Source organism: Parambassis ranga, chromosome 8 (genome assembly GCF_900634625.1).
Source record: "Parambassis ranga chromosome 8, fParRan2.1, whole genome shotgun sequence".
NCBI lineage: Eukaryota > Metazoa > Chordata > Actinopteri > Ambassidae > Parambassis > Parambassis ranga.
Window position 1 is genome coordinate 8,813,253 of NC_041029.1, and position 25,892 is coordinate 8,839,144.

Here is a 25,892-nt window from a genome sequence, read left to right on the forward strand (position 1 = left end):
GTGAGTGATGTCAGCAGTCGACCTCCTATCTACTGTGCTGCTTCCTTCGTGTTTCACATGACCGCATGTAAGAAGAAGAAAACATGAAGAAGAAAAAGCAGCACCTCAAATCCAAAAAGCGGAACCCTAAATCCAAACAGAAGAAAAAAAATGTGGGTATAAGTATAAAGGAACTGTAAATAAATCAGAGAAACACACCATTACACTGCACTGTTTTATATGATCAAGTAAAATGTCTGAAATAGCCTGTCTGATAATCATAGTCTCCTGAGGATAACAAACTTTTACATCTGAGATTTGAATTTTTCCTGCAGTAGATGTGTGCATCATCAGCAAATGTGAGATATTACCATGCTATTGTTAGCATTTCCTCTTCTGTGACCATGAGTGTAAGAACCCTTGATCCTGCAAACTGTGGTGTATCGTAACAGGATTTATATAAATTCTAATTAAAGGTTACCGTGGAGAAACACAGGCTGGAGTTTGAAAACTTCCTGGATGACATGACGCGTTGGTTTTCTGATCATCAGCTGCAGATTGATCAGCTGTTCGGCTGCTGTGACGACACAAGTAGATCAGTCGACCTAAAGGATTTGGAACTGGGTAATCCATTTCTATACCTTCCCTAACACCCCGTCCTCTATATTTAGTCAGTGTTTTCTGGGATATATGTTTCATGACAGCCTTTTTTTCAGCTGCTTTGAATGTCAGTTAAGGATAAGCCTGACGTTCATGGTGAAATAAGTGGTTATGTTGAAGTATTTATGGAGGGTGCTGTGAATCAGACTTATGTAATGTGAGCAGAGCCTCATTTCCTCTCATCGCCCCCCCTTCACAGATAAGAGCAGCTGGCTCTGGGAAACAAAACCAAGACAATGTCCCTTTTGTAAGACAGACTTTGGACGCACTGAGTAAACTGTACTTTTGTTCAAAAGGACCTTTAAAGGTGGAGATTTCAGCTCAGGCGTGCAGAACCGTGCTGTAGCTTTGACTCTGACTCAAACTTTGGCAATGTTTCAAACCACACAAACTGAAGGATGTCTGTTCATCTATTGAGGTAGTTTACACTATAACAGAGGTAATAAGGTGATGAATCTCAGGCGTCATGTTTATAGGAATTTTACAGGTATGCATGGCCCTCAGAGGATGAATCACATCATCCTAACTTCAGCAACTTTGGGTCAAAAATCAAATTTACGATTAAATGTGTGAAAGAATATATCTAGACTATGTGCTGATTTGAAAATGCCAACATGCTAAACAAAGGTCTTTACTATGTGACTGAGAGCATGTAAGTGTGCTAATGTTAGCAGGAAGGCTAACTCTTTTGTGTGAACAGCAGCATCACAGCACATATACAGTTTAGCAATATGTTATTGTTGTTTGTGAACCAGTTTTGTAAAATGGTTTAAGGTGTGCTAATAAACTTCCTCAGGACTGGCTGCCGGTTGGGCAAATGTTTGGTCTAATTCGTTTCAAAGCGTATTTTTATATAAATTAATATGATGGTCATAAACGCATATTCATTCACTAGTCTGTTGCAGGTCTGATGAACATGGGCGTTCCTTGTCAGCAGTTTCAGCTCCACATGCTGACTCGGCTGCTGAAGAACTCCGACGACACAATAAGTTATCAGGACTTCAGCAGACAAGTGCAGTCTCTGAGGTGAGAAGACACTCTGGTGCTGAATATATCTTTCGTCTTTGGAACTTTATACGGTATGTGTTTGATTTTTTGTCCTCAGGGAAAACACAGAGCTCTACGCTCAGATATTAGAGGACTTCCTGAAAGGACGATCAGCAGCTGAGACAGAAAATACTTCCTGTTTGGACAGTCGGCAGAAGCTGTTAAACCCTAAAAATCAAAGGTATCCCAAACATTTTACACCTGTCGTTCACAGACACAAAGACAGAAGCACCTGTCCTGTTTGAGTAAAACTACATTTACTGAAGCAGCATCTTTATTTGTACTGCAGTACTACTGTATTCTTGTATTTCTTCTACCTCTGCTTAGGATAGACATAAAGCCACAATCCTGGTTTAAACATTCCGTCAAATAGAACCAGACAGGCATCAGACATGTCCCAAAGAAAAGCAGCTTCAACAGGCTCTGTGGCTGCACTGGGACAAACTGGGAAGCTGCTGACAGACTCAATCAGGCCAAACCTCCATGTGTGAGGTTAACCAGGCAGAGTTATTCCTGACCCTCAGCGCTCAGCTGTAAATCACACTATGACTCGTCTCCGGCAGCTACACTGCATTCAGACACCCAAAATTACAACTTAAGAACACAAGAAGCCTCAACAGCTTTGCAAACAAAGCAGCTCAGTGTGACCTTTAGTTGGACTGTGGGCAGGTGCTGCTGCCTTCGTTGACCTGACTCAACATAAAACAATACATTTACTCAATAACACAACCAATCCAATGTCCAATGTCAATCACATCTTTATTGTTAACATCCAGCAGGTTCATCCGTCTGAGTGTCAGACTGATCCAACTCGACCGTGTTGCTGCCCATCCTGGAAACTTTGAGGTGGTTTTGTCAAGTAAGAGCAGAGTGTTCAGTCTGATCAGTCTGATCCAGGACCATGTCGCGATCCAGACCACCAGGCTAGAGGTTTTTAGGAGCAGGGTACCCACAGAGCAGGCCCGCCTGCCTCTGGAGAAGTCCTTAGAGGAGTGTGGCTACAAAGGAGGGCTGGAGAAAAGTCCTCCAGAGGCCACTGTGTACTACGACTACATACTGCTGTTTACTGACTGTCCCATTCTCAACTGTGACCACTACTTCAGGTCCAAGCCAGACTCTGCTGCCAGTAGGGCTAGACTCTGCCTGTAAATTACACAACTGCGCATGTTTTTAGCCTGGTTTTATGTCAGAAAGCTGCAGGGAGCTTCATACTCAGCACCTTGTGGCCTGCTTACATTTTAATCACACACTCAGCGTTGTGTTTAAAGTCAGAAGGAGCAAATCTTTACACCAGCATAAAGCAGTGCTTTTAATTGGGGCCTCAGGGGGGCCACAGAGACTGAACTGTGCCATGTTGGAGTCAGTGGAAAGTGCCTGGCTAGTGGAAACCACAGAGTGGCTATAAACAGCGGCCACTAAAGCGTGCCATGCAGCCGACACACCCAGCAGCTTCCCTGCTGCTCCACCCAGCAGAGCTTTTAGATCCCAGCTGCAAATGTACTTCACTACAAACCCTGCTGCTGTTAACAGAAGGGGAGCCACACCGGTTATCAAAGTCAAAATAATATTTATTCCATAGGTTCAAAAATACTGCGCAATATAAATATTACAAAACAGAATACTTTGTGTGAACTTTAACACTGTTAACACAGAGGATGGAAACACAGACAGACTTCAGGTGATAGCTGCTAAAACACATCCTGATGGTCAGTAACTCCAAGATGCAGCTTTCATTCATTAAAGTTGCTTTACATATTAGTGTATAGCTTTGTGTAGAGATGACAGACTGAAGCAGAAGAAATAACATTTTTCTTCAAATTTTCATATGTACACAGAATATAGTATTTTATCTAAAAATCAGAATAAACATATTTTAGCTGCACAAGCACATTTTTCTGTTATTATGTTGGAAAGGTTTTTAAATGATGTTTAATGTTATAATCCTTTAACAAAGTTTTAACATTAGCTTTTTCAAATTTGCATTTTTAATGTCGCAGGGTGTAAAAGGCAGAGTCAACCCTCTTAGTAAGGTGACATTTTTTATTATTTAAACTGTTTTAAACCTTCAAAAGTGATGGGCATTCTTCACTGTGTTTATACACCCACTCAGGAAAATAACCCACAATACAAACATAAGCACTAGGTGTAACCAGAGTTTGATATCTTTTCCTATATGGCTGTATGGCAACATTTGCTGTTAACACCTTAGAAAGTTTGTAGAAGTGGAACAACATGCTTTAAAGCTTGAACTTGGACGTTTACTGACGTCTCATTGCTGCTGTTTTTACATATAAGAAATCTGTGGGCAGCCTCAAAATGAAAAGGTGGACACAGAATACCACCATTAATTGGAAACAGATTCAATTATATAATCCTGAGGCCCTAAGCAGTTGTCTTTGGTAAATTATAAGGTTTCACAGTGATTTCTTTAAATAGCCAGAATTAAAATAATGAATTGCAAAATAATTCCAGTTTAACCCAGACAAGACCAATCCTGGAGACAGAAAACTCAGACATTCAAATAGATACTTCACAACTGCAAGTCGCCACTGACATCTATTTTGCCTCCATGGTTTATGAGTATGGAGCAGAGTTTGTTTATAGGCCCAAAGAGGCTAGGACAGCAAAAGTGAGCTTTTAAAAAATTTGCTCTGTGTCTGCCAGTAAAATGCCCACAGTCTGCGTTTGTGGAACATCACAGTGGCTTTGGTTGATTGTCTCAATGCTGTTTACACACAAATATAGAGTTCCATTCCACAACGAAATAAAAAGAAGGAAGTGTGTTTTCCTTTGGTCTAGGAATCCATCCTTTGAAAAATACTGACTTTGGATGTTGCAATAAAACGTCCTCCCGTATTCCCAATTGCACTTGATCGACTGCCAGCGCTCTTTTTTCAGCATTTAGTTGCCGAGGTCTTACCAGTTGTTTTTGAGTCGATCTTGGCGACCAGCAGCCTGAGAGAATCTCCTGATGATCGAATCAGCTCTCTCCCACTGAAAATAAAATAAAACAACAAGGTGTTAGATCAGGGTGGTATGCATCTTTGAAAGTTATTAACTGAGCTAAGTTACCAACACCAAGTCTTAGAGTGAACTTCACTGTCTGAACATTTGAGGAAAAACTCTGTAGTTACAACACGGGTCTTTTCCTAAAAATTTGCCACTCAGACTAATATTTTAACCACAAATTGCTGACTAATTACGGTCCTGGCTGTTGTCTGTATAGCTGCATGTACTCACATGTTGTATTCCATCCCAACCAGGCTGATGCCATTCACAGCCAGGATACGGTCACCCATTCTCAGTTTCTGGCACTGTGCAGCTGGTGAGTCAGGCACCACTGACTTTACATAAATGCCGCTCATCCTCAGAGGCGTTTTCTGTACAGAAATCAGAAAAAAAGCTGTGAATAGGTCTACAGAGGATGCAGTGTGTGCTTTGGTTAGGACAGAAACATCTAAAACACTGTCAGATGGATTAAGATAAAGCTCATGCTCTTGCTCATGGATGGGTTGCCCTAAATTTAAGATATCGAAGCTTGACTTTAGCAATTGACTATATAGGTTAGCAGCCATTAAGACAGTACTTCTGAATCACCTCTTGTTGATTTGGTGGGACTACAAATGTCAGTAAGAACATTTAGTGTGATTAAAGGTGCAGTTGAGTTGAAATCCCTGCAGTTTACAGTCTGATCTGATTAGTGTTTTTCATGAGATCTCACAAGCTTTTTCTGTGTCCAGATTAGTAATTAGGAGCTTGCCTTCTTTTACACTATGACTGTGTTGTAAATACAGTAATTGTTACTGAGACAGTGCTATGAGGGACACAATGATAAGACGTCATACCATTCCATCTACAAGGGCCAGCCCGAGACCATGAGGCCCCCTGTGAAGCTCCACCGTGAACACTTCCTCTCTGTCTTCTTCTGCTTCCACTCTTTCCGTCTTCCTCTCAGCACTTACACTGACTACACAAACACACAGAAAAACTGATCAGATCAAAAAGGAGACTGTAGTAGAATATAGCACATGAGTGAAGGATGAAAAGAAAAACAATCATTTTTATCATTATTTCAAATTCTCCAACTCGGAATTCTTGGTACCTCCACTGTCCCATGTGTGTCACAAACACAGCAACAGCAGCTTCCTGTAAAATCTGTTCCCACCCCTGCTGCTCCACCCCTCCTCCCCTTTCGCCACCACCTTTTCCCAACAGCCAGTCTGCCCCCCCACGCAGGACCTGCCTCAAACAATGCCGCTGCCGATTAAGATTCCACGCACCAACCCAGCTGTAAATTCCCATGACGGATCGGCCACTGCTCTTTTCTCTCCTGACATCACCATCTCTCTGTAACTCCTCTGCCCAGATTAAAGGATTACCAAACTTTGAAAATAACATTAGCCTCCGGCCGAAACCACAGAGGTAGATGTAGTGGAAGCTGAGGTCTGACATGTTTGGTTGATAGGGCCGAGCTCCTGAGAGGATGTCAAATACTGCAACTATTTCTGTGATAAAACATGAAACTCTAACAAAACACATATTTTTGTTGATATATTCATTAACTAATTAAACAAACAGGTCCATCTCTATGCAATTCCATTGATGGTGCAGATAAACCTGCCATTGAATTACCTGCCATTAAGTACAGATAGACACTGAATGTGGCAGATGGTTTGGTTTCAATATAATCCTCAAAGTGTTCAGGCAAATTACTTTTGATAAAGAGAAAACACAAAGCAACAAGTAACCAATGAGAGTAAAGACGTCTGATTAAGACCCACTAAATCCTGCAGCTTAAACTCCCTCTGCCAGAGCGCACAGCCACAGTGGGGGGTCTGTAAGGAGTGCATTAGCACAGGTTGAACCACTAGCACGTGATGGCATTTGAAGGTCTGCTTTAGATCTGAAGGCTTTTAAGGAGTTTCTGCACTAAATTGACTCGTGTGATGCTGCGAAGACCCCCTCTATCCTCATCACTTATTGAGACTAAAATGTTAAGCCCTTTTTTGAATGGCTTAGTCTATGTGCTATATGCTCTTGTAGCCTGATTAGTGTTTAGGAACTTCAAGTAGAGAGCTGATTATACAAGCTACAACACATACACATCAGGTTAAAACGTTATATTGAGAATATTGTTACTTAAAATTACACTCCTAAATAAATACACTCTGGATTTATGTATGGCTCCTTTAAACTTGAATTTGAAGCAGTCAGTTTTCTCTGTGACTCCCTCCTACTCCTACAGATGAACTCATGATGGAGGCGTCCTTAAACAATAGGGGCGGGAGAGGAAGTACTCTTTCCTTTGCACAGTGAACCCACCCTGCACAGCCTTCCACTTGAAATTCCTGACCTCCAGAGTCAGTAAAAGATGAAGGGAGGAGGGTGATGGCGCTCCACTTCTTTTATGTTGGGGCACCTTTATGTAGACCTGGAACTGCCGGGGACAAATATGCAGCCGGTGCACAAGGTCAAGTCACTAAATATTTTCCCTAATAGAATCAGTCAGTCAGGGGAGGCGAGTGAGGTTTTGGAAGGAAAAAGTGCTGGTGACCTCATTCCAGACGTGAGTAACATGGGATAAGGTTGGAGCTGTGTGTCATTTGAATCAAAACCTGCTGTCGACTAGTAAAGCTATGAATAGGCCTTTCAGATGCTGTCTTTATGTGTAGTGGTGGTGCGGTTTACTCTTTGTTTCATGGTTTCTGTGTACACTCTAACTCTCAATTATCATCTGCCATTGTCAAGTTTCAGTTAATGTCTTACAGGTGTTAGTGTGGCAATGAAAGTGTCTGCCACACTGAGGAAAAAATACACATTTCATCTAGGACTGGACTGTTATTGTCATAACTGATCAATCTCAATTAAACCATTATTAGTCTTGGCAAGCAGTTTAGTTACATATGCAGTGGGCCATCACAGTGGGAATGTGGTAAAGTCCAGTCATCCAGTTAAGGTCTCTCAATACTTAGGTAGTAGATCCTATATTAGATAAATGTGTGTCTATGTTTAACTCTGTTCTGTATTTGCTAGACACCACCGTAAGAATACAGAGAAGAGGTTTTTGATCACATATCAGTTACCTTTCTTTAGCTGGCGAGTGCCTTCCTGCAGATCAGCCTCCAGCTCAGCCAGCTCCATACCTTGAGGGGTATTGGGTGGAGTGAGGAGACAGGACGGGTCCAGAGCCAGGCTCTTGTGGTAGCCTATGTCAGCCTGTCCTGGGAGGGTGTTTTGCAGCTCCAAGCTCTTTAGCTTCTGGGTCAGAACTGCCTCACAGCTGCTCAAGTCACCATGCGATTCCCGGGCCTGAGGTGGTTCTGCAGGGGAGGTACAGTCTAGGTCTGTCTGAGGTGAGGTGCAGGTAACTGTGTTGGAGACCTCCTGAGGGGCAGGATCCTGGAAGACTCTGATGGAAGGTGAGGTCGCAGACTGGCTGTCTGTGGTCGTTCCATTGAGAGCCTGAGTTTGGGCAGTTTTAAGTTAATCAATAACAGATGTAGAAACATCAAAGTGTCTCATTTCCTGACTGCCACCGACTTCTAGTAATGTTGAGCTCTAGGGTCAGAGAGCTCATTACCTGTACTTCCGCATCGGGTTGTGTTCGGGTTTCATCGCAGAGGAGCCGACGAATGAACTCCTGCAGATGGCTGAGCTGTTCAAACAGAGCTGGTTCCACAATGGGTTTACCGAGCTCCAGGTGAAATGTGTTGCTGGGCAGGATGAGAGGCGGGTGGTTATCAAAGCTCTCCAGGATGTCAGCTGCAATACAAGAGGAGGAAAGACTGATATCAATCATCACCTATGACCTGATCTGATCAATGACATTTGACGTTGACAGTTTATGTTTGTTTTATTTAGGTTTATGAGGTGTAAATAAAGTGCAGAACTGATGCTGCTGGCACCAGATCAGTCAGCAGACTGCAATTAGTCTGAGAGAAGTAAGGGGTGAGAATAGGCGAAGGGCGAAGGGGGCAGCTAACCTGCTGGGAGAGGTGAAGGTTCGCTGAAGCTGATTGATGGAGGATTACTCTAGAGAAGCATGTCCTCATTAAGCCAGTTACTTCTGTAAATAGATCTCTTTTGCTGAGATAATGGCATCTTTCTCCCCAATAAACTGCTTTTCCCAAATGGCCTACATAGACCGTAAAACTTATAGCTCAGTTCATCAGTTCATCATGGAAATCATGCCAAATAAAACTCAAATGTTTACTATTATGTCTCCACACAGACTGACATGCTCATTTAACAACACACACCCTAATGACAAACAACTGTGAATGTACTGGGTATAATAAAAAACAGGAACATTAGACCGAGTAGCACAGACTTCATTCTGTCAGCTGATGTTTCGGCAACATCGAGCTTTCTTTAGAGTTTCTGAGCTGTGGTCAGTTTTTTTTAATCAAGTTATTAAACTTGCTACGTCCTTGTTATTCATCACAAAGTCTTGTGCAGTCAGGCATGTCGACTGTCAAGTTTAAACATGCAGGTTACACAATGGGTTGTTCTGATTCCTGCTGATAGAGGAGTCTGGTTACTGTAAACAAAGCCTCCTCAGGGGAGGACAGCTGGGAAAATGCTTGTGGTAACATAATTTAAATGGATGTCACCTAATTAAGTTTTGCTTTTATAATTTTAAAAATATTCACAAGTAATTGTGATAAATTCAAATATTTTCATGACAACTAGAAACTGTCAAACACAAAAACAAATGAACTGAACTGATGATTTTACCTTTAAAATCAGTTAGTTTGAACTTTTCCACAACACAATGTAGTGTTTACAACATTAACAATCACAATAAAATGTAAGTTTATGAGCAACACATCTGTCACTCACCCGTTCTGATGGCATCCTGTGCCTCATCAGGTGGTGGGTTCCATCCTGTGGGGCAGGCCTTCACAGAGCTGTATTCCCTCAGCATGTGGTGAAGCTGGGCAGGTTTCAGAGCAGCAAATTCTGTCCTGAGAGAAGCCCAGGACGCCTGGACGAACATAAAACAACAAGGAAAACAGAACTTGAAGCAAACTTCTTCTGAACCCTTTCATCAACTTAAAATTGAGGAATATAAAAGCACTTCACTGATTGTTAAGTTTTAAGAACCACAAAATGCCTTTGTAGTCACTGTGAGAATGACAGGGTGGCAGAGAGGAGTATTTTCCCATCATGCTTATTTCCATATAAGCGAGCATTCACTGCTACTCTCTCATTTGCATCTAAAGTATCATAAGCCAATTATATGATGTATAAACAGTTTTTGTCCCTGTCACCCCAGGGCCAGATGTGGTAATAAAGCCTCATGGGAAAACATTTCTCTCTCTCTCTGAACACAGTAGCACTTGAAATGTCACTGTCATCATACTGCTGCTTTTCTTGTGTTTATTCTGCACTTCAATAAAAGGTGAGTACTGGATTTCATTTAAGTACCGCTGATTAACACGTTCTCCTTGTTCTGTGCACCGTGAGAAGTGTAAAGCTTTTATTATCTCTGCACTCAGCCTCTCAGGTTGCTGTGAATGTCCTTATCATGATAGTTTTTATTTCCTCACAGCAGCTCTCACTCAACCACACTCGAGAAAGACAATATTTGATCTTTTGATGACTATGGAAAGTAGCTCAAGGATAAGGAAACAGGTGAGTCATTTGACTGTGCCATTCATGAGATTATTGCAAGAGAAACATTACAAACATTACGTACTCCATGCAATATGTTTCTAGTTGAATTGGTGGAAGTAAGACTTTGCCCAGACATACAGGGGCCACAATAGAAACCATAAGCTAAATGTTGTTGGGTCTCTGCCCTCCTTTTATAACACAGACGCCACACAGAGCTCAGCAGAAGGTGAAGTTTAAATTCTGCTTATAAACACAAACTCAAAAATGTCTCTGTGTGTTATGTCTGACATTTAATGTTTAGCAGTTATATTCTCCTAAAATAACTCCCCAGATGTTGTGTTCTCCAAAATGCTGGCAAAACAAGCGACGCCACATCCCCCTGGTGTAATTTGCAACTGTGCAAGCAAGCCACTTCAGTTCTCAAAAGCCCAGAACTCCAGATGGAAAAATAAAAATCTGTCAAGGGTGTGTGCTGTTTTGTGGGAGCAACAAAGTGACCTCATTCCAGGGGAGGGACACATTAAACCAGCAGCTTCCTAGCAACCACTCAATCCTATTGGCAGGCGAGAGACAGAACCCTTCGACAGCCGTGTCTTGAGCAGGCTGGTGCTGTGTTGTGACTGCGAGTCATACAGTGAAAACAGGTGTCGACCTCAGGGTGTAAAACTAACCCAGTTCCTCCAAATACAGCAGCCCCCATGGAGACAAACAAGGATCATTGCAACCCTAAATTAGTTGTGCACGAGTCTACTATGACCGTGTCACGTCTGCTTCAGTCTGGAGAATTCACAGCAAATAAGTGGGCGTATTGTTTGTGTTGATACAGATGAAGTAGCAGTTAGATGGCTACAATCCCACTAAAACAAAGTAGTGAATAACCAGCTAAAGTGAGCAAAGTCTACAGTTTTAAGGTTAAATGGTTAAAATACAGCAGAAAAAAACAATGAAGCCTGCAAAAATTGATGATTCATAGCAATGTACAGACAGTGTACATAATTTTAAACTATTAAAATAGCCAATATCAATAATCAACAATGATTCTACAGCATGTATGTATCAACTTTTGTTGTATATGGTTGGAAGATTTTGTGACCTCAGACTATACTCTTTACTCTTTACGCTCCTACCCACCTCTTTGTGCCCTTAAGCAATGTCCCCTGATTTATAGTAATTCCTCACTGAGTTAGGCCCCACATTATCACACTGTTTAATAAACACATCTGAGAGGCTTTTTTAGGAATAACTATATATTATACTGTATATACTGTGAGAAACCTATTAATACATGGACATATAATGCTCATATAAGGTCCCTGTTCTAAATGTAGCCTTTCTATTCACACATCAACGTGTGCACATGGTGACTTCACCATAATAACACGCTGTAGCTTCCATAGCATCATGTTTAAGGTGGCATAAACCTGTAAACCCAGAAAAGGTTTGTAGTTCTATGAGTCTGAAAGGGCTTTGTACTTCATGTGTCATACATGGGGTATTTAATTTGCTGGTGTCCCTTTACTTTGATAACAAGCCAAGTAAGAGTTCAGCTTCCTTTCCTGGTACCACGTGTAAACACGTTTTGAATAGGTAACTAAGAGAATGATGTGGTTAAGAAGAGATTAAGTGTTAAATTGGCAAGCTACTGCAGCACAGGCTGAACAGGAGAAGAAGAAAATATAAAATGTTTGTTCCCAAATGTAGTGTTGTTTGATTGACGCAGTATCTTACTCCAAATCATACATTGATGAGGACAGTGTGAAATGCTTTATGATGCCTTTACAGGTGTTTGATTTGTCTAAACATTAAATTCATTCAGGCTCTTAAACAGAAATAAAGTGGATTAGAGCTAATAATGTATTACATAGTACGCTGGCTAACAGGATACACTGAGATCCGTATGATTCCAAGTAATGGCCACCCCTTACTGGCACCATGATGTCACGTTTTGAACACTTACCAGTAGTTTGTTTACTTACTCTGCTCCTGCAGGCTACTTCCTTGTATCTAATCAATGCAAATGGTAGCATGACACTTAAAGTGTACGTGTTCTCAAGGGTAATATAACCATTAACCAATAATCCTATCACAGACAATACTCTTCCCAACATTTATGGCCTCATCATACAGTTTGTCATTAGAAGCTGGAGAGAAAAGATATGTGCTTACAGGGAAAGGGGTTAAATGAAGGGCAGGTTTGCCAATGACGGAAGGTTTTGCACCTAATATATAAACATACCAAACTAAATCAGTATGACACTGACACCTTTAAAGACAATGAAAACATTCAGGCTGACGTAAACATGACTTGGCTATCGAGGCTACACCCGCCTGTGGTAAGACAAACAGGAATGGAGAAACGGATGTCCTCTGACCTGCAGGAGGGTTTCTTTGGGTGTGGCCAGCAGATTGACAGCAGCAGAAAGTTTCTGGAAGAACTCGGCACCTAGATCACCCAAACCGATGCTCTGGATCCAATCCATCAGCAAGTCCAGGTTGGCCCGGATCTGCACACCCCGGGACCACTGGTAGAATCCAGCAACAGATCCTGAACAACCAGTCAGTATTTGATTAGTACAGTGGCTCGGATGATATCAATGTGGCCACTTTTTCACCATGCATTAAAATACCAATTAAACTGAGGTACTGTAACGCACATTTAAATCCTTAACAAAAAACACAGATATATGATGTTCACATTAGATATTGATATTAGAAGTGAGGATGCAAATGTCAACACAAAGACAGCTAACACAAACATTTTTCCAGTGCGACAGTGAGCTGTGATCCTACCTCTCTCCATGAGGGCATTGAACAGCGAAGCATTGATGAAGAAGAACAGGTAGGTGCACAGCTGTAACGAGATGTCTGGATGCACCTGGAAGGCTGTGAGAAGCTTCAGCGCCTCCTTCAGAACCTCCAGGATCCCGCCGAGCCCATCGGGCACTCGTAGCTGGCCGCTCTCAGAGAACGGATTCTCATCGAGCAGACCGGAGAGTGCCGAATACATACTCTGTGGAGAGAGAGAGGTGATGACATTTCACATCGATGTTGCTCTGCATGTTGTACAAAGTACTGAATGATATGAACCTCTCAAGTGGAAAATACCCTCAACAGCAAATGCACTACAGAAATAAAGCAGAGATAAGGCTGATACTGGCTGTCACTGCTCAGAGAAGCACACACTGTAAACCGCAAAGACATGCTGAGATCACCACATTCACCCCCTTCCACTTGCAGGAATCCAAATTATATCAAGTACAAGGTCAGAAGCACAGAAATGTCCCTGTTGTCACCTACTAGGTGATGCTGTGCACAGTGCACAATGACATAATGACTCAAGAGGGAGCCATTCAAAGAGGGTACAGGAAACCTTAAACACAAAGGTCAGCACTCCTATAGTTACACAGTATTTTGTCTCATTTCTGTAAGTAGTAAGTAACTAAGGTCACACCAATATATACTTTCAGCTTCCCCATGCAACTTTAAAAATCTAGATAATAAAAAAAAAATAACACAATGAGTTTTAGGTCAATATACCTATATTACTATATATACTACAGCATATAGGTAAAGTTTTGCAAGCGCTGCAAAATCATCTTGGAAGCTGCTTTATTCAAAGGCTCCTCGTTGTCAGCTCTTATCTCTACTCCTTCTGACACAGTTCTGCCATTGTTTCATACACATGACATCAACCACTGGATTCATACACACACACACTCATTCAACACACTCATTCAATGCGCCATGACTAAGATAATGACCTCATGTCTCAAAGAGGCAATAAGGGCTTCAATAAACCTGCATGCCTGAGGTAACAGGTCAGCTGATAGCTTAAAGTGAGACGCAGCAGATGTGCAGGTGGTGATCTGTCACCGTGGAGACAGACAGCAGTATTTTCATGGACAGGGAGGCTGTAAACACTTTTTAAAACACATCCTGTGTACCAGAAACTTTTTCATTTGACAGTTTTAAATACGCACTTTCTTTCATTTTGTTCTCATAATAAATTGCCTAGGATAGAAGGAAAAGAAGAAGTGCTATTTGTACATTATGTACATTCAGTCATTTTACAAGGATTTTAGAGAGAAAATGCTTTTTTCTCCCCCTCCCTTCCTTTTCTTGTGTGGGTGTTTCTCTGATGACAGTTTGCCTTCCTCTGCATGAAACAAACTCATAACTGCTAATCCTACATTTGCATTAAAACACAAAAATCACAATACCCAAACACATTCTACATTTAAATGTTGTGTTGTGTATTTCAAAGAGCTTATGTTAGTGTTGAGAATAAAGCTAGAGCTGAGTGACAAATGCATGACAATCTGCTTAGAAAAGGATCTTTTGTAAACCTGAATAACATACAGTAAAGGCACTGTTTTTGTTTCAGTATGGACGTTTTGCAACAAAATCAACAGAAATAATGTTTGCAGATTGAAAACAACAGTGCAGACTGTTCCTGCTTCCTTCCCCACCTTCCTCAAACAGTCTGTGAGCAGGATGGTGGTGTTTCTAAAGCTGCTCCTGTTAAATATCACAAACATCCCAGACATGTTTAAGACTTACAAAAACACTCAGCTTGGACTAATAATCTATTAAGTATGAATTACCCGCAAAGGTTTTATTATTTAAAGATTCATAAAGTATAGCGCCTTAAGCTTAATCATTTAATAAGACAGCTCCCACTTAACTGTAAACCCAGTCCCAGCGTCTGTGCTTTGAAGCTTCAGTTGCTTCTAAAATAGTAATTTATCACAAAGATGGCCACAGAGATTTTTTTCCTATATATTTCCAGAGTAAATGGGGACTTTAAACATCTGTGCTGTACTGTTAACTGGGTTCAAACCAAGCGGCAACCTTCGGGGCTCAAACTTGAAGCCCATGCGGAAGTGTCAAAACTTGTAATTCACGCCGCAACAGCTGGGGGTTGGCTCCAAAAGCGAGTAATTTCCCATTGACTCCCATGTTAAAATAGCCGACTTCACAGCAGAAAAGAACATGTTTACAGCCTGGTACAAAAAACCACTCTGGTCTCAGATGATAGGTTCTCTTCTAGTGTCAATTGTAGGGGGGGGTGAATTTTTTTACAACTCGCTCGTTTCAATTGTATTCGGACTTAAAATTATGCATAATTATGGGTGTTGCCGCTTCAGTGACAGACGGTTGACGTATCACAGCGCGAGTTTCCTGCTTCCACAATCGCCCGCCCCCCTAAACCCCGCTCGTGCTCCCCCTTTTTGTCCATATTTGGAGTTTTGGCGGACGTGACGCTGCCAACATGGCGGCGGTCATCACATCCCGGAACCTCCCACCGAGCCTCAGAACGGCTCTTGAGAAACAAACGGGCGACGTCACGGAAGCTCTGTCCATAGTTTTTACTGTCAATGGTTCAAACAGAGATCAATAATGAGCATACTTTAGCATGGGAAAGTCCTGTAAACTCCTGGGAGTGTCCTGATGTGTTGTAAAACAGCAGATGTGACTGTTGTCACCCATATGCGCCTAACCTTGACTCATACTTTCAATTATTTCAACCTAAGTACAGTATGTTTGCATATTTGTAGTCTTTACAGTAGAATAAATTAAATCTGCAACAGACATTAGTAAACGTTTCTCATCCTCTCCTATTGTCTCCTCTGTTATATTTGATTTCCTTTACATATTTCAACTGGGGAATATTAGAGAGTATGACATCACTTCTTCTTCTAAGCAAACAAAACAAAAACACACAAGTGAGTAACAATGTAATAGAATTGTTTAACTTTATCTGTGGACCACCTAAAATAACATCTGTTATATCACTTTATATCAGAAGTCAGCCTTTGCATCTTCACATTGTGTTTTCCCACAGGTTTTGTTATTCAAAAAACCAGTATAACCTTGAGAGAAAAGATTGTCTGTGTTTATACTGCAGTCAGTGGAAAAGACACCCGGCTCTCACAGGCCTTTCCTGACAGAGAGTTTGTGTTTCCATTCTGTTATTGTGTTTTCTGTCTGGAATAGGCTCAATAAAAACAGAATATAGTGCTCACACAGTTCAATTTCCTGCTTCACATGTGACCAACACATTGAGGATGTGAAACATGTTGATGTCATTATTATTTATCCTGCATACATTTTGTGTGGAAGCTAACCTTTGTTAAATAGTAGACAGACTGCTGGAAGGTGAACATGATGACTTCCTCCAGGACTGTCATGGCTTCCTCACAGGCTGTCCGAGTCAAAGACATCTCAGAATCCAGCAGACCTAACCAGACACACAAGACATGTTAACATACACACAGACTGCAGGACCAACAGCTGTGAAAAACATAACAGATACAATAACCACCTTCATCCTCGTTGTCCTGCCTCCAGGGCAGCAACTGAGGGACTTCATGCTGGATGAAGTGCAGTAGTTCGATGGAGTTGGCCATCCACAGCACCAGTGGCTGCAGACCTGGGATCAGCTCTTCCATCCTGAGCAGCTGAAGCTGCTCAGACTGTGTGTTACCAGAGCTCCTGAGGAAAAAACACAACCAACATAGGATTGGTACTGAAACAACTCAAGACAGAGTCTATAAACTCCATGATGTAAATTTTTTTTTGACACTTTACATGACCCAAATTTGAATAAATCAAATGTGTTTGTGTGGCTGACACAAAGGAAAATATCTTCTTTCTGCTGAGTTCTTTAAAAAAGTTCTCTGGGAAATGTGATTATGAAACTCCATCATCAGTCTCATCATCCAGTTTACTCCATAACCACTCCACAAACATCCTTTACATTCTATTCTGTGTTTAAAATAAATCCACACTCATTAGGATGGTATGGTCTGCTGATAGTCAGTCTACTTTCAGGACAACTCAAATCTCTTATAGTTTATTTAATTACAGTATTTTCTAACTGTTTTATTTTAACATGTATTTTATGTCAATTGCTGTGTGTCTAATGTTTTTTCAACCCATTAAGTTTCTCTCTTGATAAAATAATACAAAATGTCCTCTAGCTGGCATTACAGTTAACCGCAGTTATCACCAAAAAAGATATAATTAAAACAAAATAGACAACAGAAAATTACTGTAACGTGAAGCCCATTCTTCACCAATGGTATTTAATATGGACACTGTAGTATTTATAGTGTTTAACATACACACTGATTTATCTCTCTATCTATTTATATGCTGTTTGTTGTGACAACAGAACTCTAAGCCTGAGTAAGTCTGACCTCTGTTTCAGTGAGCCTTTGGTAGTTCTCCTTTTAACTCTGTGTCATTGAGTTTTACATTTCTGCACATCAGTAAAATGTAAGTGACACTGATGACAAAGCAGACTTTGTAACTCTCCCACAGACTCTCAGCTGCTTATGTGTGGGTAATCTTCTGGATTTAAGGAACCCTTTTTTCAGATAATCATGTCATTTTATTTAGAGAGTAATTCTCCAGGAGTCATATGTCATTGCGGGTAGCTGGTATTCATTGTCATGTATTTCTGGGACGTTTAGCATACTCACGTTTCCGGCTGGATTGCTGCAAGTTCCTTTGTCTTCTCCTGAGAGGGAGAACACATATAAGCTCTTTCATACCTAGGTTATCAGTAAACACTTGAGTATGATGAATACACAGACATCACTAGATAGAGTGTAGGGTAGAGTTTCATCCTTACCCACATAACTAACTGGATCTGACTTGCTATCCGCAGCAGCAGCTGCCTGAAGTGTGTCATCTCGAATGTGGCAGCGGAGTGCTGGATACAGAGGCTCAGCAGAAAGGCAGGCGTCAGTTTTGGTTTATTTCCACTGGGGTCAAACATGTCCAGAATCTCTTGCAGGACCCTTTCTTCCTGCTCCAGCTCATAGCTTAGCGAAGCCTCTGTGCCTTCAAGGTCTCTCCACTGAGGAGGTAAAGGCTTTTTCTGGAACTTTTTTGTGGCAATAGAGGAACCGCATGATAAACAAGAGGTCTTTGAGTAAGAGTTAGGGCAGAGACTGGACATCCAAGGAGGGGTGTGAAGGGACCCTGGTGCACTGGTAGGATCCTTAAACATGAACAAATAGTGTTTCCCCAAGCCAACCAAATCCCCTGGGTTCAGTTCTACCTCCTCTTTAAGAAGGAAACCATTTCTGGTTACAGGAGCACCATGGAGGGGTTTAAGCATTGTCAATGTCTTTTTGTGCTCGCCTGTGGAGGTTTGATTGTTAGAGTCCAAGCGTCTTACACAACAGTGCTGGGGCAGCACATCGGGAGCAAAAAGAAGAATGTCCACCTTTAATCTCTCTTCATCTTCTCCGTTACAGTGCTCCCTGCAGCAGCCAAAGATGGTTGAGGTTCCACTCATCAGGTAGATGACAAAATCCTGTAAAAATATTATATTAATTATCAAGACCTTTTATTGTGTAGTGCACAAGATGTGTGAAAAGTGAAGCTGGACCTCAAGGCTAAAAAAAAATTAATTGCCACTAATTGCAACCTTAGTTTTGAACAGAAGCCAGTGTGTAGGACGAAGCAGATTTCCTTGTGTAACATTTTGGAAACAAACCAGCACTGTGCATGTGAAGAACAGCAGATCAGCTGCTAGGAGAAGTACAACATGCACTGGCAGCATGAGGTGAGACAGGAATGGAAGGGCTTATGAGTGAGACGTCGCTGATGCCCACGACCTCAGGGTCACTACATTAAGACTATTAGTCAGGTGATGATAGCCTATCATCTGTGCTAGTCAGAGCCAAGCAGTCTGTCTTGATGTATTATCTACTTCCCAGACACGACACAAGAGAAATCACACAGAACACCAGCATTATCCTACAATATACAGTTAATATACAAAATATAATTATTAATTTATTATTTTAGCTGTTGTATTAGCAAGACGTGACTGTGAAACATGTGCATTCACGATTTTATGATAGTGCAAACACATTTCAGAGTCAATAAATAAATACAACTGGTAGAAGCAGGCCTAATTTAGTTTTGCTTCCTCCCAATAACAAACCTTAACGTCAGCTTTCAGTTCCTGTTTTGTTACCAGTGATTCTCCACAGATCTGCCTTGTTCCTTTGCTTTGGCTTTGGGTTGACCTATTGTGAAGAGTACTGCTGCTAGGACTGCTGTGGTGCTACCACCATCCTGCATAGTCAGCAATCTCTACAGGCAAGGATAAAAACATTGCGAGAAAGAGCTTCCTGTTCTTGGGAATGGGCTGACTTGAAGCCACAGCCTGACTTTGGTGTACTGTGCAAAATTAGCTGTGTAAAGAAGTGATTCAGAGTAAATGACACAACAGCAAGGACGGTCATATCTTGTAAGTAACGCATAGTTTAAAACCCTGATCGAGTATACTGGTATGTTGATTACAGCTGAGCAGTTAAAGTGTTTATGTCCTCTGAGAAAACCCTCTGTGTTTATCCTTCTCTGCAGTGCATCTGTAATCAGGGTTATCTACTTGTTTTGCCAAACTTCCTGAGCAGGTTTCCTTCTGTGAATGGTGCATGCTCTGTTCCTTGTCATTCCATTGGCATATGATGACAGACATGCTGTCCTGTATAGAGGAAAGAGGCTGACACTGGTCCTAGTACTACTCTGTAGTTCACTTCCATTCTGGCAAATGTTTCCTTCTTCTTTATCCTGTTATAACACAGGTGACCACTGCTCGACTCTCAGACTCTGGGATTTTCTCTTCAAGGTCTTAACGTAAGACGTTTAATCCCACACTCATGTTTCCACCCCGTTGTCTCCGATAAGCTTGTGTTTTGCTCTGTGTGTTTACACATTGCCAGGAGATGGCCAGTCCTTCTGAAAAGTCCTTCACTGTTTAGGGGGTAATTTTCCACTTGGCTGTACATATTTAGATATGAAATAACTGTTTATTTAAACATGTCATGTCCTCCTTTAACGGAAAAATTGACTGCTTAGTATATTTACCCATTATATAAACTTACATGCTTTTTCTGAGCCCAGCCAGTTTATAACAGCAATACCCACCTGCTTATATACTAGTAACATTATTAGTTGATTCCAATCATCAGTCTGAAGAAGCCTCTGACCCATGACATGTGATCTAAGAATTCTAAAGATATCTTTAATGCTACCTAACTACCAACATTAAAAAAGAGCTGTAGGCCTACATTTTGTTGCTAAATGTCTTGTACTGTAACCACTTGTCATGATGCACAAGTCCCAAATTGCCGATTATAATTATTGGTTATTAATTATGGCTTATTTTAGTACTTATGACATTTCTATCCAAATTATTTAAAGTCAGAACAGGTACGTTTTTGTCAGTTATCTTTCACTTACCTGTCTGTGGCTGTAGCCCTGCAGCAGGAGAAAGTAGGGGAAGTCAAAGGGTGGGTGGATGGAGTATTGGGTGGTGTTGTCATCGCTGCTCTCTGTCTCCTCTTTCTCCGTTCCAAGCCGCAGCACCTCCTTGTCAGCCTCGGCCTCTGGGTCCTCTCGGAGCGCGCTCTGTTGGGCTCGACTGGCCTCCTTTCCCATCGCAGACAGATCCATCTCGCTCAGGCTCCTCCAGATCCCGAGTCCATCTGCATCTTCCCCGCTGCCATCCACAAACAGGGAGGTTACTCTGGAGCGGCTCTTCTGCAGTTTACGAGCCTGAGCATTGATACCTGGATTTGACAAGGAGAATGTGGATTACTGGGTGTGTACATCTCACTTATTTAACAGTATGAAAAATTAACTGCTGTGCCTACAAGTTAATGCAAAGCCTTGACTCATGATACTGTCATGCTGCCTATTGCAGGCTCAGTTATTGAGTGTTTCGGTCAAACAAAGTCAGAGCTCAGTGTCAAACTTAACAATGTTTGACTCTTGTACCAAAAACATGTTGTTTAAACAATTATTTATTTTTCAGACTTTCTACACCATCTTTAACAGAATTCATGACAGCGAAATCAGAAGTACTGCAACAGAAATCCACCTAAAAGCAAATATAAAGTTTCACTGCTCTGGCTCCAATTCAAATCCAACATAACCAGTGGAAAACAGGGGAAATGTGCAGGGAAAGTGAGATGTGGACACCTCTATCTGATACCAACAGCCGCTCGGTCAGCCTGACGCAACACAAACACTATTCAGCTCATTTGGAGCCATTAAGCGCAGTGGAATGTCCGAAGAGCCCGGCTTCACACCCGGCACTCTGCTGCTCTTATCAGCTGTGGAAATGGGTGTTTTCCACATTGTTCAGCACCACAGTGACAGAATGGGCTTGCTGCCTAAAAACCCATGTAGGTAAAGAGCACTTTTCCCGGTCACTGAGAGGAGGACACAACAGACCCACGAGAGCTCTGTAGAATTCAATTGAGTACTGATAATTATATACTGCAGACTGTGAGTTGTTGTTGTTTAAGTAACTTGGGAACATTTTTTCCACTTTGAATTTCACATTATTTCCACAAGTTAAATGAAAGGATTGACGTTCTTCCTCCTAAATGTAGAATTAAGTCTAAAAATCATAATACCACAACTAAATATAAAAACAAAATGCAAAGATAAATCTAGTACTAAGGTTTTGCGTGCAACGGTGACCAGGACAAAGATGATTAAAAAAGCCTGATTAAAAAGCTAGTATCAACAGAGCAGTGAACTGGTTCAGTGCAGATGAGGACCACAACAAGCTTGAGCCAAAGTCAACAGGGCTGCGCAGTCCCCTGTGTGCAGGAAGTGAGGTCTGATAGAAAGAATAACACAGCAGTGAGAGGCCACATTGTGGCAGCTACAGGCCCGCTGGGAAGAGCTGCCCGGTGCCTTGATGCTTCGTGGGGACCTGATGGGCCCTTGAAATAAAACAAAGATAAGAGCGGGGCCACTCTGACCTCCTCTATCCCTCACTGCAGCTTTTGTTTCCTCCTGACCTCTCTCACATGCATGCCATCTCCCCCGTTCTGGTGATAAGCCTGACAATGTAGGCTGTTAGCCTGCAATAAGACACAAGGATAAAGGCTCCCCATGCAGAGACTGAGTGATTGATTACCCATGCATAAGGTAAATAAATATCTCTACATTACTGAAAATGGCATATAGATGTCAGAAGAAAACATGAGTCCAACAATGAAGATATTAGTGGCCATGTATACCTGCTGTGATTGTGTCTCTGTCCTTTAAACTCTGCTCTTCAACACTTGCTCGCAGCTGGATTTCAAATCGTCTGGAGAAGCCTTCTTTAGGTTTCCAAAGTGACTGCAGCATGAGGGGCCTCTCACTGTCACCCACCACCCTGAAGCACTCCCTCTTCCACTGGTTATCAGCCCCCGTCTGGCCAATCACATCACACAGCACATAGTCATTGGCATCTTCTTTTTCCAGACAGTACCTGAACAAAAAGAGAGAGGAGGATTGTAAGAGTGGGGGGTGGATGTTAAACGTCTGGGGCCTGGAGATTCTGTTTTATCTCCAAGTATTCACAAATGTCTCTGATAATATGTCTGGAGACTCTCAGACTTCAGTGTATTATTAAGCAGTTTATCATTTTGTGTACAATCTTTGCTTGAGAGACTCATGTGATGTAATGTCCAAAAATTGGCACTACATATACTGATTTTGGTCATTCTGCTATATACATAGCTTCAACAGCTACAGCCCCATTTGATTTAACTTTTGAATACATTTGAGATGGAAAACCTACCATGGCATTACAGAATCATGTGTAATTTTATGGCAAAAACTTCAAAGCTCTTAACAGGAGATTTGTGAGGTGGTTGTAGTGAGTCATATCACATGGTTTGAAGACTGATCCAGTACATAATGTTTAGTGGATCCTCAGGTTTTCCATATTTAAATTCTGCTAGAGTTTATTGAACATGTTTCAGCACCATCTGAAACCCCTCACCTCTCTAGAGCCTCCTTCACAAGCTCCTTGGCACTGGACTGAGTGGTGGCCAGCACACTCTTGTAGTTGGTGCCCTGACAGATGTCGCTGCCGAAAATCTTCAATATGCCAGGGACAGACATTTGGCTGGAAAGCTCAGCTGGGTCATCTGTGGCCTGGATGTCACCTGACAGGCTCCCACTGCCCACCGTTGGGCTACGGCGTCCAGCATCCCGCAGGTTGGGACTGTGGTTGAAAACAGTTGAAAACCTGTTGTTGTGGCGGCGGATTTTGCTCTTGGCTGGCTGCCGGACACCCGCGCTCTCAGTAGAGCGGACAGTGCTGTCTGAATTGTTGGACCTGAGTAGAGACAGAAAATATTCAGCAATCCTGCACATGCACCATACAGTACATGTGGCAAAATAATGTTTTTAGGACTGCACCTGCCAATGTTTTAAGTATTAGCTTTATTAGTTTACCTGTTTTGGGCTTTTATTTAAAAAAAGCCACTAGTTTGGGTTATAAGCAGGAAAAGATGATGCTCGTTCTTGAATTGAGAGAATCCACTGACCAGACTGTAAGGAATGCAAATGTCAAGGTTCCGACAGGCTGGAAGTGGAACACCCAGACTGAGTTTGACCAAGCCATCAGTCGTTTGCAACATCAAGAGATTGTCGGCAGAGTCCTTTCTCCCCTGACCAGCAGTGGAACATGAGAGTAGACCTCGACAGGCAGCTTTGCTTCCTGGATGAGATCACTACTACATCTCTCCACAAAGTTCGTGATACTCATTGAGCTCATGATACCAGCAGAGGATGGGATCAAGGCCGAGGCCAAGTACTCAGAGCTGGCTGCTGAGTGTCGGATGGCTGAAAAAATATCATCTATCTTTTGTAAGTTGGGTGCCGAGGCTAGATCATGGGGCTGTCAACAACACTCTTTATAAGGGGCTGCAGGGGTGACCAGAGGCAACCTAAAAGCTGGCAGAGGAGGCTGAGAAAGGGAGGAGGAAGGACATGTGCTGGGGAAAAAATAACTAACCCCAACAAGTCCTGCAGGGAGGAAACACCCATTAGCTGCAAGGGGTGACAGGGAGATGTCCCAGTCACTGCTCCGCCACCAGGAGACATTCCAGGATTAAAAGAGCGAAACAATGGTGATCTGTGGTTCCTGTCTGGGGACCCTACAGCTGACCTATAGGCACCGGAGGAGGTGCGACTGGCATAATTGCCTAGCAGTAGCAGGCGGTTCCATCTCCCAGTACACACTAATGAAAATTAATGCTTCGAAATGACCTATTGAATCCCTGGGTTTATTCCAAGTTAACTATAGTATAATTTAAAAGAGATTTAAATGAGATGTGTTAACTGCAACAAAACAGACTTAAAAGCAGTCAATGGAGACAAACCATTTTAACCAAACCACCAGTTTAAACACTGTCGATGTGTTTGTTTGTAAATTTCTGCCCATTCAAAAAGCACAAGGAACCCACTCTTAAGTTACATGAATACATTTTTAAATGTGATGCACTCATAATCTTAATTTGGTGATATAAACAGTATATAACATTAGATTAGACTTACACTAATTAAGTTTTATTGGCACTCAGTACTCTGGGCACTCAAAAGTTGTTTCCATATAATCATCACTGTTAAGACGGCGTGTTGGTAAATTGGTTATATTGTGCTGGCATCATAACTGCTGTTGTAGTCATTAATATAATAAAACAAATGAAAGCACAGTGTTGCCACTGCTTCATGTGGACTTACTGGACAGATCCATTGCTGGGTTTCCTTCCCAGTTTGGCCAGGCGCCTCTTGGGAGAGCGGATGAGTAAACCCACAGGGAAGTTTAGGGCTTGTTTATTTACGTGGCTGGTTCTCTCTTCTGAAATCATGATTGTTTTTACGCTTTTAGACAAATACAACAAAAAACTACCGCAACAGCAGAGACCACCAGGACATCGTATTATCCGCAGCTAGCTAGCTAGCGTTAGGGGATGAGACGTTTTCGGGATTTATAAGCGTCTCCACCAAGAAACGGTCCACGTTCACCTCTTCCAAAACAAAAATGACAAAAGAAATCTTGTAAGTACTCCAACAATGTCTCTGCATCCATTAGACAAAATTGATGGCCGTTATTTGAAACGTTCACTTGCTGAGAAAGTTCCATACAAGTTAGAGGAAGACCAGATTTAAACGTCTGTATGAGATTCCTATACACTGAAATCCAAAGTGGAATAAAAGTTCAGCGGAAAGGAAGAGAAAAACGCCTTTTCTCACGTCTTTGGTCCATTTCTGGGGGGAAGTAGCTGGAAAACGAGTGCACTAACAGCCCGGTCCATGATAAATCCCGTTATCTCCTCCTGAGAGCGCAGAGCGGACTGAATGAAACAACCTGCTGCTGGGCGCACGAGCAAGAGCCGCCACAGGCGACGTAACAGCGACGTCACGCACCCCGACGGCGAGGAGGCGGGGCAAAACACACTCCACTGTACTATGTATGTTTGTGAGGACTCTCATTGAAATAGAGCGGTCCAATCAATATCTAAAACAACCTGAGCCACTTAAAACACACGTGAAGCGGTGAAGAACAGTCAGAATGGCAGACATGTCCTTATTGAGATGGTCAAGTTGGTCCACACGCGCACATTTATGCACCACACACTAATTTATTAACACACAAATGACACAAATGTTTACTAGGCTACTTTATAATATGTAGTATCTATTCTTACATGCTTTTTGTAAGAATCAGAATCAGAATCAGAATCAGAATCATGTTTATTGCC

At 42.0% G+C, this 25,892-nt stretch overlaps 2 protein-coding genes across 2 annotated transcripts; one reads left to right on the forward strand and one right to left on the reverse strand.

The window, feature by feature from the left end:
- Positions 1–508: 508 nt before the first annotated feature.
- LOC114440143 (uncharacterized) lies at positions 509–3,275 on the forward strand. Its single transcript, XM_028412435.1, has 4 exons — positions 509–603; positions 1,545–1,665; positions 1,745–1,867; positions 2,463–3,275. The coding sequence occupies exons 2-4, from the start codon at positions 1,550–1,552 to the stop codon at positions 2,833–2,835; spliced, it is 612 nt and encodes a 203-aa protein (XP_028268236.1). The 5' UTR covers positions 509–603; positions 1,545–1,549; the 3' UTR covers positions 2,836–3,275.
- Positions 3,237–25,472, reverse strand: radil2a (Ras association and DIL domains 2a). Its single transcript, XM_028412434.1, has 16 exons — positions 24,871–25,472; positions 23,123–23,461; positions 22,371–22,606; positions 20,575–20,903; positions 17,945–18,634; positions 17,793–17,830; positions 16,631–16,800; positions 16,434–16,546; positions 13,096–13,315; positions 12,678–12,850; positions 9,529–9,673; positions 8,267–8,448; positions 7,770–8,148; positions 5,532–5,653; positions 4,927–5,066; positions 3,237–4,680 (listed from the first exon to the last, which is right to left on the reverse strand). Exons 1-16 carry the CDS (start codon positions 24,996–24,998, stop codon positions 4,581–4,583), a joined length of 3,504 nt encoding a protein of 1,167 aa, XP_028268235.1. The 5' UTR covers positions 24,999–25,472; the 3' UTR covers positions 3,237–4,580.
- Positions 25,473–25,892: the final 420 nt, after the last annotated feature.